The 18,229-nt window shown below is 50.5% G+C and overlaps 1 protein-coding gene across 1 annotated transcript in view; it reads right to left on the bottom strand.

Moving 5' to 3' along the window:
• The window catches only part of NXN (nucleoredoxin), a 150,380-nt gene that overhangs the window by 11,198 nt on the left and 120,953 nt on the right, over nucleotides 1–18,229 (bottom strand). Inside the window, exons 2-5 of the mRNA XM_084862980.1 lie at nucleotides 14,566–14,683; nucleotides 11,866–11,999; nucleotides 11,135–11,235; nucleotides 9,375–9,481 (exon numbers count right to left, since the gene is read on the bottom strand). Of these exons, the coding sequence (XP_084719106.1) occupies nucleotides 9,375–9,481; nucleotides 11,135–11,235; nucleotides 11,866–11,999; nucleotides 14,566–14,683 (460 nt within the window). The remainder of the gene's footprint in view (nucleotides 1–9,374; nucleotides 9,482–11,134; nucleotides 11,236–11,865; nucleotides 12,000–14,565; nucleotides 14,684–18,229) is intronic.

Below are 18,229 nucleotides of genomic sequence, written 5' to 3'. Positions count from 1 at the left end.
GTAAGTATGCTTCTAACAACCCAGCAGACTGCCTGTTTTTCATGGGCTCACACATGTGCTGTTAAAATATGAAAACGTATTATGAAGATACACATAAGGAGAAGGCACGCAGAGGAGTGAAAGGAAGCCCATCCCTGTCTGGGTCAACGCCCCAATTTGTTTATATGTGAAATACCTGAAGCAAAAGTGACAATTCCAGGTGGGTGCTTGTTACATTATTCTTTGTCCTTTCTCATTTCTTTCTTTCTTCTTCTTCTTTTTTTTTTTTTTTTTTTTTTTAATGTTCTCAAAATAAAGCAGGACAAACAAAACAGAACACAGATGCTGCTTAGTAGGTCCCAAGGCAGCCCCCAGTCTCTGCCCATGGACAGGGCCAGCTGCCCCAGGTCCGTGGCCAGCTCCCTCCATGGTCCATGGGCAGCTCCAGATAACGGGCACCAGCCCTCTGCATGCGGGCCCTCTGCACCCGGGCCCTCTGCACTCGGGGCCCTCTGCACCCGGAGGCCTCTGCACGCGGGGCCCTCTGCACCCGGGCCCTCTGCACCCGGGCCCTCTGCACGTGGAGGCCTCTGCACCCGGGCCCTCTGCACTCGGGCCCTCTGCACGCGGGGCCCTCTGCACTCGGGCCCTCTGCACGCGGGGCCCTCTGCACTCGGGCCCTCTGCACGCGGGGCCCTCTGCACTCGGGCCCTCTGCACGCGGGGCCCTCTGCACCCGGAGGCCTCTGCACGCGGGGCCCTCTGCACGCGGGGCCCTCTGCACCCGGAGGCCTCTGCACGAGGGGCCCTCTGCACGCGGAGGCCTCTGCACGCGGGGCCCTCTGCACGCGGAGGCCTCTGCACGCGGGGCCCTCTGCACGCGGGGCCCTCTGCACGCGGGCCCTCTGCACCCTGGCCCCCTGCACGCGGGGCCCTCTGCACGCGGGGCCCTCTGCACGCGGGGCCCTCTGCACCCGGGGCCCTCTGCACGCGGGGCCCTCTGCACGCGGGGCCCTCTGCACCCGGGGCCCTCTGCACGCGGGCCCTCTGCACGCGGGCCCTCTGCACGCGGGCCCTCTGCACGCGGGCCCTCTGCACGGGGGGCCCTCTGCACGCGGGGCCCTCTGCACGTGGAGGCCTCTGCACGCGGAGGCCTCTGCACGCGGGCCCTCTGCACCCGGGCCCTCTGCACCCGGGCCCTCTGCACGGGGGGCCCTCTGCACGCGGGGCTCTCTGCACGCGGAGGCCTCTGCACCCGGGCCCTCTGCACCCGGAGGCCTCTGCACGCGGGGCCCTCTGCACACGGGCCCTCTGCACGCGGGGCCCTCTGCACCTGGAGGCCTCTGCACACAGAGCTCTCTCTACAAAACACACCAGCACTGGCCCCTCACCATCCACTGACTGAGCATTACAGTCTCCATATGCTTCACTTCTATAAAAGATAGATTCTGCCTCAAATCTATTTTTTGAAAGGGATAGGGAAGAGGGCAAATGGCGGGAAAGAGGAGAAAGTGGGAAATGGAAGAGGAAGGAGGGGACAGGAAAGAGAGAGGAAAAGCAGAACAACAAGCAGGCAGCAGAGAAATGGAAGACAAACAGGCCTGGGAGAGCGAGTGGCCCTCACACACTGCCTTCCAGGCTGCCCTGGTGGCAGGGCCAAGGCCTATCTAGGCCCAGCTGCTTCCCAAAGGCCGGGGCCCGGGAGGGGGGAGGAACAAAACCAGGCAGGGCCTGGCCCAGGAGGGAAGGGGCTCCAAGCCTCCCTGCAAAGAGCACAGTGTCCCTGGCAGCCAGGGTCAGACGACTGCTGATGGGATCTGCCTTTTCCGAAGGGAGTCTGAACCAGCGTTTTTCAACCGCTGTTCCGCCGCGAGATGTTGCCTGGTGTGCCGTAGGTGCAGACAAGACAAGAATTTTATAATTTTTCACTATTTTGTTTACTTAATATTTCATAATAAAGTAATTATAAAATACTTTCTTTGTGTTTATTTGATTCCTATTCAAGAGAATTACTTTATATATAGTCAATATAGGCACAGAGTTAAATTTTTTAACATTTTCTAATGGTGGTGTGCCTCGTGATTTTTTTCATGAAACAAGTGTGCCTTTGCCCAAAAAAGGTTGAAAAACACTGGTCTAAACCCTTTATCAGAAAAGCCTTTTAAACAGCTTGCAGGCAGCACAGCCCGCAGCCTGCAAATGTGCTGGGAGCCGGGAGGCCCTCCAACTCAGGGCAACCTGGCGACTCCCCTGAAACAAAGGGTGTGGATGGAGGCCAAATGCCAGGGCCGCCGAACTCAGGTGGCTGCTGCAGGCTGTTGGCTAACAGTGCGGGTCAGGCCAGAGCTGTGAGGGAGCCAGGGACCTGGCACCAGCAGCAGCAGGACCTGGCCACCTGGTGAGCCTCAGCAGGCCCTGCTGCTCTGTGAAAGGGGGACTGAGGCGACGGTCTCAAACTTGGCCCCGATGTGTTCCCTCAGGGGACACAGGATTCAGGCCCGCTCCAGGCCTGGCTCCCGCGATGTGGGAGTCCGAGTTCTTTTTGCATTAACCATTTTCATCGGGCCTGTGGGACAACGCAGGATGCTCTGCCCTCAGTGCCTCCATACACACAGGGGCTGTCAGATCAGGCTGCGAGGCTGCGGGCGTGCGGTGAAGCACTGAGACCGGCCAGGGGGGTGGCTCACCGTGGGCAGGTGGGGAATGCACCTGGCCCGGCTCTGAGAAAGCACCCCATCACAGGCTTCAGGAGGAGCCGGAACGGGCAGTGAGAGCCCAGGACAGCCGAGAGCGAGCGGGAGTCTGGTAGGAGGTGCTGAAGACCAGATGCTCAAAACAGCAAGACCCTCCCCTGACTCGCGTGTGTGTGTGTGTGTGTGTGTGTGTGATTTTTTAAAAATATATATATATTTTTATTGATTTCGGAGAGGGAGAGGGAGAGAGAGAAACATCAATGATGAGAGAGAATCATTGTTCAGCTGCCTCCTGCACGCCCCACACTGGGTATGGAGCCTGGAACCCTGGCATGTGCCCCACCGGGAATCGAACCTTGACCTCCTGGTTCATAAATCATGCTCAACCACTGAGCCACGCCCGCCGGGCAGTGTAATATAATAATTAGATAAATGTTTGGTCTTCATCCCCAGTTTCTGGCACAGAGCTCCCCAAACCCTTATAATTTCTTGTGTGATAAGGGGTGATTGGGGCATCTTTTGTCCTAATGTCCTAACACTGGAGCTTCTAAGACCCCTGGATCCAGGGGTGGTCAGTGTCCTTTTGTATGTTAAAGAGGTGCCTGGGCTGGGGCCCCTAAAGAGCTTCAGAACGGAAGCTGGTCACCAGAAAGGCATGAGTAGAAAGAAGGCTAGAACATTCAGCTCCACTCCCCCCTCAACTCTCCCTCACCCTCCCAACACCCCCAAGATCAGTCCGTTGGAGAGGAAGAAGAGCTGGAGGTTGAATTAATGACCAAGGCCCAGTGATTCAGCCAATCATGCCTCTATAATGAAAGCTCCACGTGAAGGGGCGGGGAGCTTCCAGGCTGGCGCAGCTCCCGGAGGCTGGTTGGGAGGGCGGCGTGCCTGGTGAGGGCAGGGAGGTCCACCCCCTTCCTAGGGACCTTGCCCAGTGCAGCTCTTACACTGGCTGTTCCTGAGTGATATCCTTTATAACAAACCAGTAGTAAGTAAAATGTTTTCCGGAATCCTGTGAGCTGCTTCTAGCAAATTACTGATGCAGAGGAGGGGCCACAGGGAATCTGGTTTACAGCCCATCGGTCAAAACGACGGGGACTTGCAACTGGCATCTGAAGAGGGGGAGAGGCAGGTGGTGGTCCTGTGGGGTCTGACCCGAACTCCAAGAACCTGGTGTCCGAACCGCACTGAATTGAAGTGTATGTGGGTGACACAGGTGTCAAAGAACTGGTTGGTGTGTAGGGGAAAACCCCCCATACATTTGGTATTGGAAGTATTGTGAATAAAAACAGCTCAGACTATAACACATACCTATAAACACACTAGTAGAATGTCTTTGGAAGTTGTAACCACTGTCATACAAAGCTCAGGAAGTTCAGAATTCAATAAAAAAATCGTTTTTAGTTTTGCGAGGCTACGAAGAGTATGAAAGAATATGCAACTCCTTCAAGTTCAAAGGTATTTAGAGCTAGGCTGGAGGCATTTAAATAGTCTCAGAGGTAAAGAAAAGCAAAATTCCCTTGAGGGATAGTGCAGCCTAGGGCAGAGCCACTGATTTCTAAGACTACAGAGGAGAATTCCAGGAAGGATCTCAAACCGGGGACTGGAACTACAAGGTGAAGGTGAAGACCGCCCTGATTGGAGGGCAAAGAGGGCCGTCCACACGTGCAACCTCAATGAGCTGGGAAGAGACTTCCAAAATGATGTAATTGGAAGGATACGTTTATCTCCTTTATGAGTGAGCATCTTTCCAATATAGGAAGATCTAGAATTAAGTTTAGAAACCTAAATTAAACCCATGATATTAATGTGTTTTGTGTGTCAATACATCCACACAGCCCTGGCCAGTGTGGCTCAATTGGTTGAGCCTTGTCCTGTGCACTGAAAGGTCACTGGTTGGATTCCCAGTCAGGCCACATGCCCAGGTTGTGAGTGCATGTGGAAGGCAACAGAGTGGATGTTTCTCTCTTTCCCCCCCCCTCCCCTTTTCCCTCTTTCCCCCTCCCCCTCTTTCTCTCCCCACCCCTCTTTCTCTATCTCTCTCTTAAAAAATAAATGAAAGTAGGTTATTAAAAAAAAAAAAAAAAGACTTCCATACATATTTGGTATCTAACTTCTGCATTTTGCTTTCATTTAAGCAAAGTGGCCCAATAGAATAATAGGGCGGTCCTGTGATTACAATATTAAAATGTGTTACTGATTTTGAGTTATGATTTTAAGTTAAAATCATATTAACAGTACTGTTCCATTTAGGAGAACTTAAGAATAGCCATATTTGTTGTTTAATTTACTGGAATTAAAAGACTTAAGAACTTGGGAACATTTTGTCTTTCAGGTAAGTATTTTTTAATATTTAAATGTATAAAGCAATTTAAAATGTTTAAAGGAGTTTAGCTAAGTTTGCAAGTAGGTCCCATAACCCTACCCTCTACTCCCAATTCCTTTACTTTGCTCTGTCTTTAACTATAACACTGGCAACTCAACACACTGTATACTTTTTTCTTCTTAAAAAATATTTTTATTGATTTCAGAGAGGAAGGAAGAGGGAGAGAGAGACAGAAACATCAATGATGAGAGAGAATCACTGACTGATGCCTCCTGCACACCCCCTTCTGGAGATAGAGCTCACACCCAGGCATGTGCCCTGAGCGGGCATAATAACTGTTTGTGGGAATATAAACTGATGCAGCCACTATGGATAACAGTATGGAGGTTCCTCAAAAAAAAAGTAAAGTAGAACTACCATATGACCCAGCATATGGATAAATACTGGTATTTATCTGAAGAAAACAAAACAATAACTCAAAAAAAGATATGGACCCCTATGTTCAAGACAGCATTATTTATGACAGCCAAGATATGAAAAAAGCCTACATGTCCGTCAATGGATTAGTAAATAAGTAAGAAGATGTGGTGTGTACGTACACACACACACACACACACACACACACACACACTGGACTACTAGTCAGTCATAAAAAAGAAGGAAGTGTTGCCATTTGCAATAATATGGTTGGTTCTTTGTGCTTAGATGTGGAATCTAAAAACAAAATAAACAATCAAACAACAAAACTCATAAAAGGAACAGACTGGTGGTTATCAGCAGGGAAGGGAGTCTGAGGTGGGCAAAATGGGTAGAGGGGTCAACTGTATGGTGACAGAAGGAACCTAGACTTACTGTGGTGATCACTTTGTACGGTGTACAAATACTGAATTAAGTTGTATACCTGAAACTATTATCCTGTTATATACCAGTTTTACCTCAATTAAAAAAAGGAAGGAAAAAGAAACAGCCCTGGCCGAAACCGGTTTGGCTCAGTGGATAGAGTGTCGGCCTGTGGACTGAAAGGTCCCAGGTTCGATTACGGTCAAAGAGGACGTACCTTGGTTGCGGGCACATCCCCAGTAGGGGGTGTGCAAGAGGCAGCTGGTCGATGTATCTCTCTCATCGATGTTTCTAACTCTCTATCCCTCTCAATTCCTCTCTGTGTAAAATCAATAAAATATATTATTAAAAAAAAAAAAAGAAAGAAAAGAAAAAGAAAAAAAGAAATAGCCCTGGCTGGGTAGCTCAGTTGGTTAGAGCATCGTCCCTATCCACCAAGGTTGTCAGTTTGCTTCCCGGTCAGGGCACATACAAGAATCAACCAATAAATACATAGGTAAGTGGAACAACAAATCAATGTTTCTCTCTCTCTCATTCTCCCTCTCTCTTTCTCAAGGCAATTTTTAAAAATTTACCAAAAAAAGAAAAAGAAAAAAAAAGAAAGAAAAAAGAAAGAAGTATCCGAAAACTGGTCTCTGGGATTTCTCTTCCTGTCTAGCTTAAATGTCACTTCTGCACTGATCTCTCCTTAATCAAAAATTTCAAAAGGCCCAGCTGGTATGGCTCAGTAGTTAAACATCGATCCAGGAACTAACAGGTCACTGTTTTGATTCCTGGTCAGGACACATGCCTGGGTTGCGGACTTGATCCCCAGCAGGGGACATGCAGGACGCAGCCAATCGATTCTCTCTCATGATTGATGTTTCTCTCTCTCTCTCCCTCTCCCTTCCTCTCTGAAATCAATAAAAATATATTTTAAAGAAATTTCAAAAGGCTCTAAAAGTCCACAATCTATGGATCAAATCTATGGATCTCGGCATGGCATTCAAAGCGCTATACAATATGGCATCACCAGCCTATTGCCCATTCTCCTCCTAGTACACCATGGGCAACCTGCTCCGGCCATTGCCCTGCAATGTCCCAAACTCTTGTCTAAACCACATACATTCTCTAAGTCCCTGCTCCATAACTGCCTCCTCCAGGAAGTCTTCCTGGTTCAACACTTCCAAGCAAGTCTCCTCCGAACTCAGATTATTCCATCAGGTGGCCCTTCATTAAATGTCACCTTGATAAGAATGATGTGCTGCTCTTCTAAACTCATATTTCACTGTGCCTGAGTGCATCCCTGGTTTGACAAGACCGGGGGCAGCCAGATCAAGGTCAGCAGGCCGTGTCAGACAGGCTGCTTGCAGGAATGAATACCAGAGATCAGTGATCAAGGCGCAATCGGCACAGAACACTGTGCCAAAGACTATAACCTGAGGGCAAGGAAGCAGGAGGCGGGGAGCTGGGAGAGCAGACAGGTCCAAGTGGAAGAGAGACCAGAACACATGGCAGAGGAGTGTGGGCCGCGGAGCCAGCAGCCAGGAGCAGGGGGTGGGCCAGGTGCAGGGCTGGGCAGCAGTGCCGGCTCCCTGGCCGGAACCGGGCTCCTCATGAACCTCACGTTCCTGCCCGGTGGCACTGCTGGCTGTCCGCCACTGCCTGGGCACAGAGCCTCTCAGATCGGCGTCTGATCCCCAGAGGAGGCTCCTAGAAGGCGGGGACCACAAATGTGCTTCTCATGCCGGGGCCCTCAGAGTCTGTGCGAAACAAATGCGTCTCCGAAAAGCCTCCATTCTCCTCCTCGGTTGTGGTCACCCACTTTCTGGCTGTCTCGGCCACACCTAACAACCGAGGCTCCTCCATCTGTAATATTTACACGTGGGCTGCTGGGGAATCCGAAAGGAGAGTTCCCTTCTCTGCTTTCTGAAGGCAGACAGAAAAGAATCCACTTCATTTTTTTTAATCTACTTAAATATTTGTGTGTCCTGCCACCAGTCCACAGAAGACACCCCTCCAGCCTCAGTGGTGTGTCCAAAACTCGTGTTGGATTCCTTTTTTTTTTTTTTTTCCCCTTCTTATTGATTTCAAAGTGTAAGGGAGAGGGAGAGAGAGATAGAAACATCAATGATGAGAATCACTGATCGGCTGCCTCCTGCACGCCCCCTACTGGGGATCAAGCCCACAACCCAGGCATGTGCCCTTGACTGGAATCGAGCCCGGGATTCATCCAGGCCGTTATTCTGTGGAAGAGCCACACTCAAGGGGCCAAAGAGCCTCATGTAGCTCGTGAGCCGCAGTTTGCCGACCATGGACCTAGACTATTAATACCCAAGGTGTGGTCCTGGACCACATGTCAGCACCACCTGGGGCTCCCTAAAAACGTGGGCCACCCCAGACCCACCGAATCAGAATCTGCACGTTCCCAAGGTCCCAGGCAATTCTTATGCACATTTGAAATCTAGAAGCACTGATTTAAAATAAAATGTTTCTTGAAACTTTAGCTCCAAAGCCATATATGCTTACTGTAAATGGTGAAGAAAAAGATGAGAGAATCAGATGAGTTCCCCCATAAGCTGTGGAATTTGTAGGAATTTTTCCCCACTCCCCATGTAACACCAGGAGCACTGAGAATGCAAACATTAGCTGCACCCATCGAGGGCCGGCCAGGCGATGGCACTGCTGATACAAAGAGAATGAGCTTAACTCTTCACAGGCTGGTTAAGTGCTTTGCCAAGAAAACACCTGGCTGGGTGGAGGCTGGACAGAGGTATTCACATAGCAAAGAACAAAAACCCAGTTTGCCTCACTAATAATCATTGTTTCTGAAAAACATGATCAATACTCCCAAGTCCTAGTTTGCAACACTCTCAGGAAAATCAACTGTCTCACGTAAAAGGTAACACCCACTCAGCCCGCACCATTACGCTACAGCAGTGTTACCCAAACTTTTGACATATGTGTACTCCTTCTATAATTTTGTAACGTTGAGTACCTGTACTCATGAGAACGTAGAATTAGGCGCAGCAAAGCACAGTGCAGTGCATATCCCCACCAATCGCCGGTGCAATGCGTACCCCCACCAAACTCTTCCCGTACCCCTGGGGGTACGCGTACCACACTTTGGGAAACACTGCGCTACAGGAATCACGAGAAGTTCTTTATATACATTATCCTGTAAGTGTTCCCAACAAGTCTTGTGGCAGCGATTTAGCACACCCGTTTCACAGATGAGGAAACTGAGGCTCAAAGCATCTGAGTGATGGAACCAGACTACGCTTAGGTCTGTTTGAGAGTAAAACCCATGGGATGGGGTTGTGGCTAAGTCACTGGGGAGGAGTAGCTTCCTCCCCTGTAAAGTCCTTTGCTTAAAAAACAGCTTCAATGAGGTCCAACCTACACAAGGTAAAGTTCACCACACGTCATTTTGAAGATGGTAAAGCAGGTGAGCATTCCTGGAAAGGAAAAAGTTCTTTCCCCTCTGAAAGGAAGGCCCACGGCATGGTGAGCCGGACGAGCAGGTTTCCCAGGAGCGCCCGGAGTGGGAGTGCCTACCTTGGATTCCGTACAGCCGGTTGAGGCGTGACCGCCGGGCCTCGTCGGTGTAGGGGACAGCCAGCCAGGGCATCTCACTGAAGTACTGCTTGAAGGAGTCCTCTGACCTACAGAGACACACATGGAGATAAGGCTCCGTTACCCTGAATGCACCACTGCGGGTCCCCCCCACCTTCCACCAAGCCGGGCCCCGGGCTCTGCCGATGCAGAGGCGTCTGAGCGTGCTCAGACCCAGAAGGGGTCATTCCGTCCACTCCGGTGCACGTCAGGAAGCAAGTGCCTCCGTAGGACTGGTGGGTACCCAACTGCAGTGCCAGGCCATCTCAACAGCTTGCTCCCCTGCATCCTACTATAATAGTTTACTCATGTCCAACTTTTCTTTTCTTTTTTTAAAGTATACTTTTATTGATCTCAGAGAGGAAGGGAGAGGGAGAGAGAGATAAAAACATCAATGATAAGAGAAAATCATTGATTAGCTGCCTCCTATATGACTCACACAGGGGATCGAGCCTGCAACCTGAGCATGTGCCCTGACTGGGAATCGAACTGTGACCTTCTGGTTCATAGGTGGATGCTCAACCACGGAGTCACTGCACCCAACCCAACTTTTCATGCTCAACACAGGTGGGTCTTGACACCCTTTTATAAGAAGCCTAGATGTTCAGACACTGCACTTCCTGTGACACTTCTGCATAGTAACAGTGGTGTGTACAGGGCCACACTTTTAACCAATCATAGACACTATGATGCCACATATTAGAAATTGCAGGAATGACCAATCTAATTAAGCAACAGCCAAGAAATCAGATTAGGGGGACCTGGAAACGGAGGCTTGGGGGTGAGAACTGACCGAGGAGAGGCATGGGAGTCGAGTGCTGGAAATGCTCTCTGCTGTAATTGTGATGCTTACACGGCTACATTTGTCAAAATGCATTGAACTGTGTACCTAAAATGTCTGCATTTCATTGTATGTCAATTATTCTGCAGTAAAGTTGATTTTTTAAAAAGCTTTAAACATGTTATTACTCCACCTGGCATGCTTCAAGCTTGTCCCCACTCACAGGCGCTGAGATGGAAGCCAGGGAGCAGGGGGAGGGACCACGGCTTGAAACAGCACAGACTCCAAGGCTGCCTCAGCGTGTAACACACTCTCCCTGTGCTGGCTCTGAGAGAGCCCTCTGTGAACAGGAGCTCAGAGGCAGAAGCCCCTGGCGCTCGGTCTGAATTGGGGCAGAGCTTTGTGATGTAGGAGGGTTGCTGATGAATAAAGCCAGGGAGAGGGAAGAGGCAGAGGAAGACAAGGTCCAAGGTCCCCTCTGGTTTTTATGATGACCCCAGACAAAGTTCGTGGCCAGAGGTAAGGAAGGTGACTGCACAGCCAGCTAAGACAGGCATCTCAATCCATTAGCCTCTGCTCTTTTCTTTTCATCCCCCCACCCCCCCATCCCTGGGCCCAAATATCCTTTCACCACAATCCAAAAAGCTGAACAAATCAGGAAAATGCATCCTAATCTCGAACGACCCTGGCCTGAATTAGGAGCTGCCAACCTATTTACAGCAAGAACAAGGCTTTCTCGGCTTCCCCTCGGACAATTCCCCGAGTACGGGCGAAGTGCATCCGTTCCCCTGTCAATAATCCCAGACGTGCTTCCCCCAACCCCAGCCTCCGAGCTCTGCCCCCCGGAAGAGAGGCGTGAGAAGGCGAGGCCGAGGCCGCTCACCGCTGCAGCTGCGGACACGGGAGCTGCGCAGTGCGTTACCTGTCTGCGCTAACGAAGATGATCTCGAACTTCTGGCCTGCCTCCTTGATCTTCCGGTAGGACTCCACCAGGACCCGGGTGAGGCTTCGGCACGGGGGACACTGAAAGACAAGAACAGGGTCCTGAGCGTGGCACCCCCAGCATCCCCTCTCCCAGCCACCTGCCATCACAGCGAGGCCAGCAAGGGCCTAAGGCGACCAGAAGTCCCAATTTTTAACAATTTGTCCCACATCCTGTGGCATTTTAAAAAAAATCTTTTAAAACGCCTCGGGACACGGGACATATTGTTAAAAATCGGGACTGTCCCGCCAAAAGCGGGACGTCTGGTCACCTTAAGCAAGGCCCACATCCAGTTGGGCTGGGAGAACCTGGTCCATAAAAGAGGCAGACACAAGCATGATGCCCTGCATCCAGCACAGGCTGCCCCCACCCGCTCCCGGCCTGTCAGCAGGCAGCCGTCAAACCCGCTCAGGGACCACGAGAAGCCTCATCAGAATGGCTTAAGAAAGCTGTCCTAGACCAGCCAAAAGAAGTCCTTTTCTTGCTGCTATCATCATTCCTAATAACAAGCGCTCACTGCATGCCAACCACAATGCACTGGGCACAGGAGAAAGGAAGGACGCCAGGAAATTAGGCCCCGGCGGTCACTCCTCCAGGAGCCAATCAGGCTGGCTGAGGCGGTGATCTCCCTGCTCCCCTCCGTCTGGGCTGAGGGGGGCGCGAACACTCACCCAGTGCGCGGAGAAGTAGACGCCCACGTGAGACCCCTCCAGGCTGCTGCTCTCCAGGGACTGCCCGTTATTTCTAAGCAAGGGCCCTGCAATGACTTCCCTGAAGGGCTTAGGTCCCCAGGGGAATTCCAAACCTGAAACAGGCAACAGACGGGAGAAGGTTAAGACTCTTCAGTGTGGCCTCTGACCGGAGGCCTCGGGGCTGCAGAGCATGGCAGCGGTACCACCCCACAGAATCTGTTAGCACACCCACAGGATCCGCAGCCACACGCAGGAATAAAAGCAGGACTCAGCCCTGACAGAGTCCTACCTGCCCTCCAGGCAATGGTTTCCGACTTGGCGTGATCACAGGGCCCATCTCCTGGGGTGTTTTGAAGAACACAGAAGCCCAGGTCATACCCCAGAGCCCAGGATCCAGGTCTGAAGCTTTATGACCCCCCCCACCCCACCAAACAGCAAAACCGACTCCCTGGGTTACAGATGGCGAGCCAGAGTGGGGATATTAACTGCCTCAGATACTAACCGTGAGTTTCTTCTACTCCAACCCTGGGATCTTAGTGCATCTCAACTCTGACTGCAAGTCAGAATCCACGGGGAATTTTACAATATGATGCTCCAGGGCCCCGCCCCCAGAATGAGCTGGGGCTCAGGGAACCGAGTGAGATAACAATTTGAGTCTAGGGAAAGAGTCAAACCCACTCAACCCAGATGGTCTGCATTCTGATGACACTTAAGCCCCAGGCAGGAAGAGCAAATAACATGCTCCCAGCTCAGCCGGCAGTGCTTTCTCACAGGGTGGTCCACGAACCACTGCCTCACACCCGCCCGGGGTGAGGGGAGGCTGGAAGAAGCACAGACTGGCTGAAAATGCAGGGGATGGAGCCCACCCTGAACAAATGGACCCACAAATCTTGGGGGGAGAAGGGGAAATAGGAGGGAGATTGGCATTTTAACAAGCTTCAGTGTGTGTGTGTGTGTGTGTGTGTGTGTGTGTGTGTGTGTTTAAATTTGAGAAGGTAAAAACTTGGTTCTATGATGCCCTGGTTCTGACTGAGGGCAATTCTGAGGCAGGTGCAGTTTCAACTGGGGAAGTGTGTGACCAGGCTTGACGCCTCTAGTTCAGTGGTCAGTAAACGCATTAGTCCACAGAGCCAAATATCAATAGGACGATTGAAATGTCTTTTGAGAGCCAAATTTTTTAAACTTAAAATTCCTCTAAAATTCTTCAAAATAGACTCGCCCAGGTCGTGGTATTTTGTGGAAGAGCCACACTCAAGAGGCCAAAGAGCTGCATGTGGCATGTAAGACACAGTTTGCCGACCACGGCTCTAGTTGGACCAATAAGTGAGGGATAAGATCTTATGACTCCAGGGCAAAGGGGAAAGAAACCAATGTTGGACAGCACTGAGCACCCTGATCAGAGCTACCTGCCCAGTGTGGCCAGACCAAGGCCTGCACCAGGAAATGAGGTGCACTCACCACGAGGGGGGAGGACAGTCCCTGCAGCTTTGCTAGGGGGACTGCGCTGGGGGGAGCACCGGAGCTCCGGCTGCGCTCAACGGCCTCCTCCGCCCTCAACACTGACTTCCTTCCTCAGCTCCTTATCCTTCGCCCATGAATTAAAGCTCCCGGGAGGGACATTCTGATCCCTTTAAAAACCTCAACCATGACCTGGAGAATACCATAATTACATCAAGACAATAATCTTTAGCCGAGTAAACCCACTTACATATACAATTGACTCTTGAAAAACATGGGTGAACTGCCTGGGTCCATTATGCACAGATATTTTTTTTTAACCAGCAATTTGAAAAAACTCACAGATAAATCACATAGCTAAAAGTGATGATGTAAACATACAGCACTGATAAAAACACACAGTACTGTAAATTTCATTTCTGTTCCTTATGGTTTTTTCCTTTTCTTTATGATTTTCTTAAATGTATTTTTATTGATTTTAGAGAGGAAGTGAGGGGGATAAAGAGATAGAAACATCAATGATGAGAGAGAATCATTGATCATCTGCCTCCTACATGCCCCCTACTGGGGATTGAGCCCGCAACCTAGGCATATACCCTTGGCGAGAATCGAACCTGGGACCCTTCAGTCTGCAGGCTAATGCTCTATCCACTGAGCCAAACTGGCTAGGGCTCTTTTTATTTTTTAAAAACATATTTTAATTAATTTCAGAGAGGAAAGGAGAGGGAGAGAGAGAAACATCAATAATGATAGAGAATCATTGATCATCTGCCTCCTGCACACTTCCCACTGGGGATTAAGCCTACAACCTGGACATGTGACCTGACCAGGAATGGAACCATGACCTCCTGGTTCACAGGTCGATGCTCAGCCACTGAGCTACGACAGCCGGGCTCTTTATGATTTTCTTAGTATCATTCTATTTTCTCTAGCTTACTTCATGGTACGAATACAATTTATACTATATATAATATAGAAAATGTGTGTTGATTGATTGCTTATGTTATCAGCAAGGCTCTCGGTGAACAGTAGGCTATTAGTAGTTAAGTTTGGGAGGGAGTCAAAGTTATACATGGATTTTCCACTGCATGGGGGTTGGCCCCCCTAACCCTCACACGGTTGAAGGGTCAGCTGTATTCCATCTACACACCCTATAGCAATGGGAGGAGGGCAGGGTAGAGGGTCCGAGGTGGGTACAGCACGGACATGCCAAGGTCTCACCTTCTGGGTCATCACGGATCACCAGCAGCCCATTCCTGCACACAACCTTCCCGGTGGTGGCGTCTAGGAATATTAGTGATGGAATGTTGGAAATTCGGTATTTGTTCCAAAGTTTAAGCTGCAAGAAGAAAAGTTAAAGAAGGTGGTTAAGTTTGAACTAGATTGATTGCAGAGTTCTTCTGAAACCCTCAGGCATGAGGGAGGGGTGGCCTAGGAACTGATGGAGAGAAGGGCTGGCTGGGCACATGGACAGCCTGTGACGGTGCAGGGACCCTGAGTCTGAGTCCCAAGCTGGCTCAAGCCATGGCAGAGGCCGATGGGGGTTAGATGACACTTATTCTAGGAGAATTCTTCTCTCCTATCCCTCCCCCAGGCACATTCTCAAAAGGTATAAAGATGAAGATGGATTCTGCACATTTTTAAAAAATATAGTTTTTTTATTGATTTCAGAGAGGAAGGGAGAGGGAGGATAGAAACATCAATGATGAGAGAGAATCATTAATTGGCTGCTTCCTGCATTATCCCTACTGGGGATGGAGCTGACAACCCAAGTATGTGATCTTGACTAGAATCAAACCCGAAACCCTTCAGTCTGTAGGCTGATGCTCTATCCACTGGGACAAACCAGCTAGGGTGGATTATGCATCTTGAACATAACCAGAACAAGTGGTTAAGACAAAAGGGGGCACCATAACCAGTTTGGCTCAGTGGATAGAGCGTCGGCCTTCGGACTGAAAGGTCCAGGGTTTGATTTCAGTCAAGGGCATGTACCTTGGTGTGGGCACATCCCCAGTAGGAGGTGTGCAGGAGGCAGCTGCTCGATGTTTCTCTCTCATCGATGTTTCTAACTATCTCTCTCCCTTCCTCTCAGTAAAAATCAATAAAATATATGTTTTTTAAAAGACAAAAGGGGAGGCTTTTTATTGGTGCCTCTCCACCCTCTCAGCAGGCAGGTGCTCCCGTGTCCGGAGCCCCCGCGGGGAAGGGACAGGGAACTGAAGACAAGTAGTTACAATCCGCCCCTCTCACCGCCTCACCAGGTCCCTGTGTGCCCTTCAGCCAGCAAACACCAGGGAAGCAACATCCTGAGCCAGCCCCAACCCTCAACTTTCTTTTTGGTTACTTTGTTTTGTTAACCCTCACCCGAATCCTCAATGTTTTCCCCATTGATTTTGAGAGAGAGTGGAAGGGAGGAGTCAAGTTAGAGAGAGAGAAAGAAACATCGATGTGAGAGAGACACATTGATTGGTTGCTTCTTGCACTCACCCTGACTGGGGCCCGGCATTGAGCCTGACACTGAGATACATGCCCTAGACTGGAATCCAAGTCTGTCCAAGGGCCAACGCTCTAACCACTGAGCAACTGGGTAAGGCTCAACCCTTAACTCTTGATGCTACTTGAAACAATCCACAATGGTTGGCAGGTCCTGAGGCTGACTGCACACACTGTCAGAGGCCAGATTCTAAGTGGGACAAGGCTAAGGACATGTGAATGCAACATATAGGAGCCGAGTACATGCAGTTGTCTGGGTGAACACCGTTCGGGTGAGCCACGGGTGCTCGGGAATGTAACTGCTGAGCCCAGAAAGCAACATAACTAAGTGCAATGTCCAGCTACCGATGAACCTCCAGGACAGAAAGAAACCAGGGGAGACAAGAACGGCCCATTGGGGATTCAGCTGCGAGCTTCCCTTCCGGGGCCGAGGCCCGGGCAGAGCGGGGCCTGGGCAGGGGGCTGTCCACCGGGGCCTGGGCAGAACGGGGCCCGGGCAGAGCGGGGCCTGGGCAGAGCGAGGCCCGGGCAGGAGGCTGGCCACTGGGGCCTGGGCAGAGCGGGGCCTGGGCAGAGCGGGGCCTGGGCAGGGGGTTGGCCACCGGGGCCTGGGCAGAACGGGGCCTGGGCAGAACGGGGCCCGGGCAGAGCGGGGCCTGGGCAGAACGGGGCCCGGGCAGAGTGGGGCCTGGGCAGAGCGGGGCCCGGGCAGAGTGGGGCCTGGGCAGAGCGGGGCCCGGGCAGAGCGGGGCCTGGGCAGAGCGGGGCCCGGTGTGTCTAAGGAAACTGGCATCAGAGGTCCAGCTGCATACAGGAGAGAGAGGCACGTGTGGCTGTGATTATTGCCTTTAATTCAATCCCAGGCCGCGAGGCAGCTGGGCAGGCAGGGGACCTGCCAAGGAACGCTAGGCTTCCCCGGTCTGTGGAGACCTGGGTTTTGGCGGGGAGGGTTGTGGGCCCCCACCTCAGACTGGGTGCCACGCCTGCGAGCTGCCCGCTTTTCCCAGCCCCGCGTGTGCGATGGGCTCCCCAAGCCAGCCCCGGACCCGGAGCAAGGGCGATTCTGCACATCGTTCTCAATGCCGGCACCGCACGGTCCCAGGGCTGCCGGCACGGGGGCAGGTGAACCGCTCTTAAGAGCAGAGGCAACAGCAAAACAAGGCCATCTGCTGCTGGGTCAGCTTCACACACTTTCATCTTAAAGAGGCAGGAAAAGGAAGATTCAGATGATTGGATTTTCCTGGTTTAAATATTAGGCGGGGGGAGGGGAGTAATTATTGGAAAAAATGGAGACAGCACAGCATGCAAGAAAGTTGAGATAAAACCACCCATGACTCACAGCTTGTGAAAGCTTAGACAATTTCCACCAGTGGCAAATGAGAGCACCCATTTCCTCTCACCAACATTAACTTTTCCCATTGAATAGGGAAAAAAAGATACCTCATGTTTGTTGCTTATTTTTTCCTTATTGACATATTCTATCTAATAAAGAGTGATATGCAGATTGACCATCACTCCAACACACAAGATCAAGATAGCTGCCCCCATGTGGTCAAAGATCCTGCCCCCATGTGGACACAAGATGGCCACCACAAGATGGCCAGCAGGGGAGGGCAGTTGTGGGTGATCAACCCTGCAGGGGAGGGCAGTTAGGGGTGACCAGGCCGGCAGAGGAGGGAAGCACACACGCCTAAAGTGGGCCTTGGACCCAAACAAATTCTAATCCTCTTGCCAACATGTGCAATATCTGGAGGAGAATAACTTTAAAAAGAAAGGTTATAAAAAGAGAAAGAGAAAATGGCAGACAAGGGGCTGAGTTGGACTACAGACAATTCTCTTTAAGCGTTTGGCTATAAAGGGAGCAGAGAAATGGGACCGTAGCTGGAGAAACACACGATGAGGTCAGATGGGGAATATTTGAAAGATGAGGTCAGAGGGAGGATATTTTAAAGGTGAGAGATACTATAACATATGCTGTTGGGGAGAATCCAGAAGAGAGAGTAAAAAAAATTGATGAAAAGAAAAAAATGCAAGAAAAAGTCCTTGAACAGGCAAAAGAATAGGATCTAGGTCACAAATGAAAAGATGGAGTTGTAAAAATAGCTAATTTTAAAATATATATCCTCTTACTTTAAAACAGGTTTGCAGTCTGAAAAGAACAGCACATACTGGCTAAAAAAAAGAGACAACTTTTTTTTCAACAGTTACACCATTTATTTCCTTTTCTTAGAGAGCTATATTGGCTGACAGACAATATTGAACAGCAAGCATCCTTATCGTCTATCTGGATATAGATCTGTAATATTTATCTTCATATGTAATATTAGCCACTGGTTTGAGATAGTCTTTAACATGTTGAACAAAATAGTCTTAAATATTATTCGGCCTTAAA

This window comes from Pipistrellus hanaki, assembly GCF_964339955.1.
Source record: "Pipistrellus hanaki genome assembly, chromosome: 16".
Lineage (NCBI taxonomy): Eukaryota > Metazoa > Chordata > Mammalia > Chiroptera > Vespertilionidae > Pipistrellus > Pipistrellus hanaki.
This window is presented reverse-complemented; position numbering and strand designations above follow the sequence as displayed.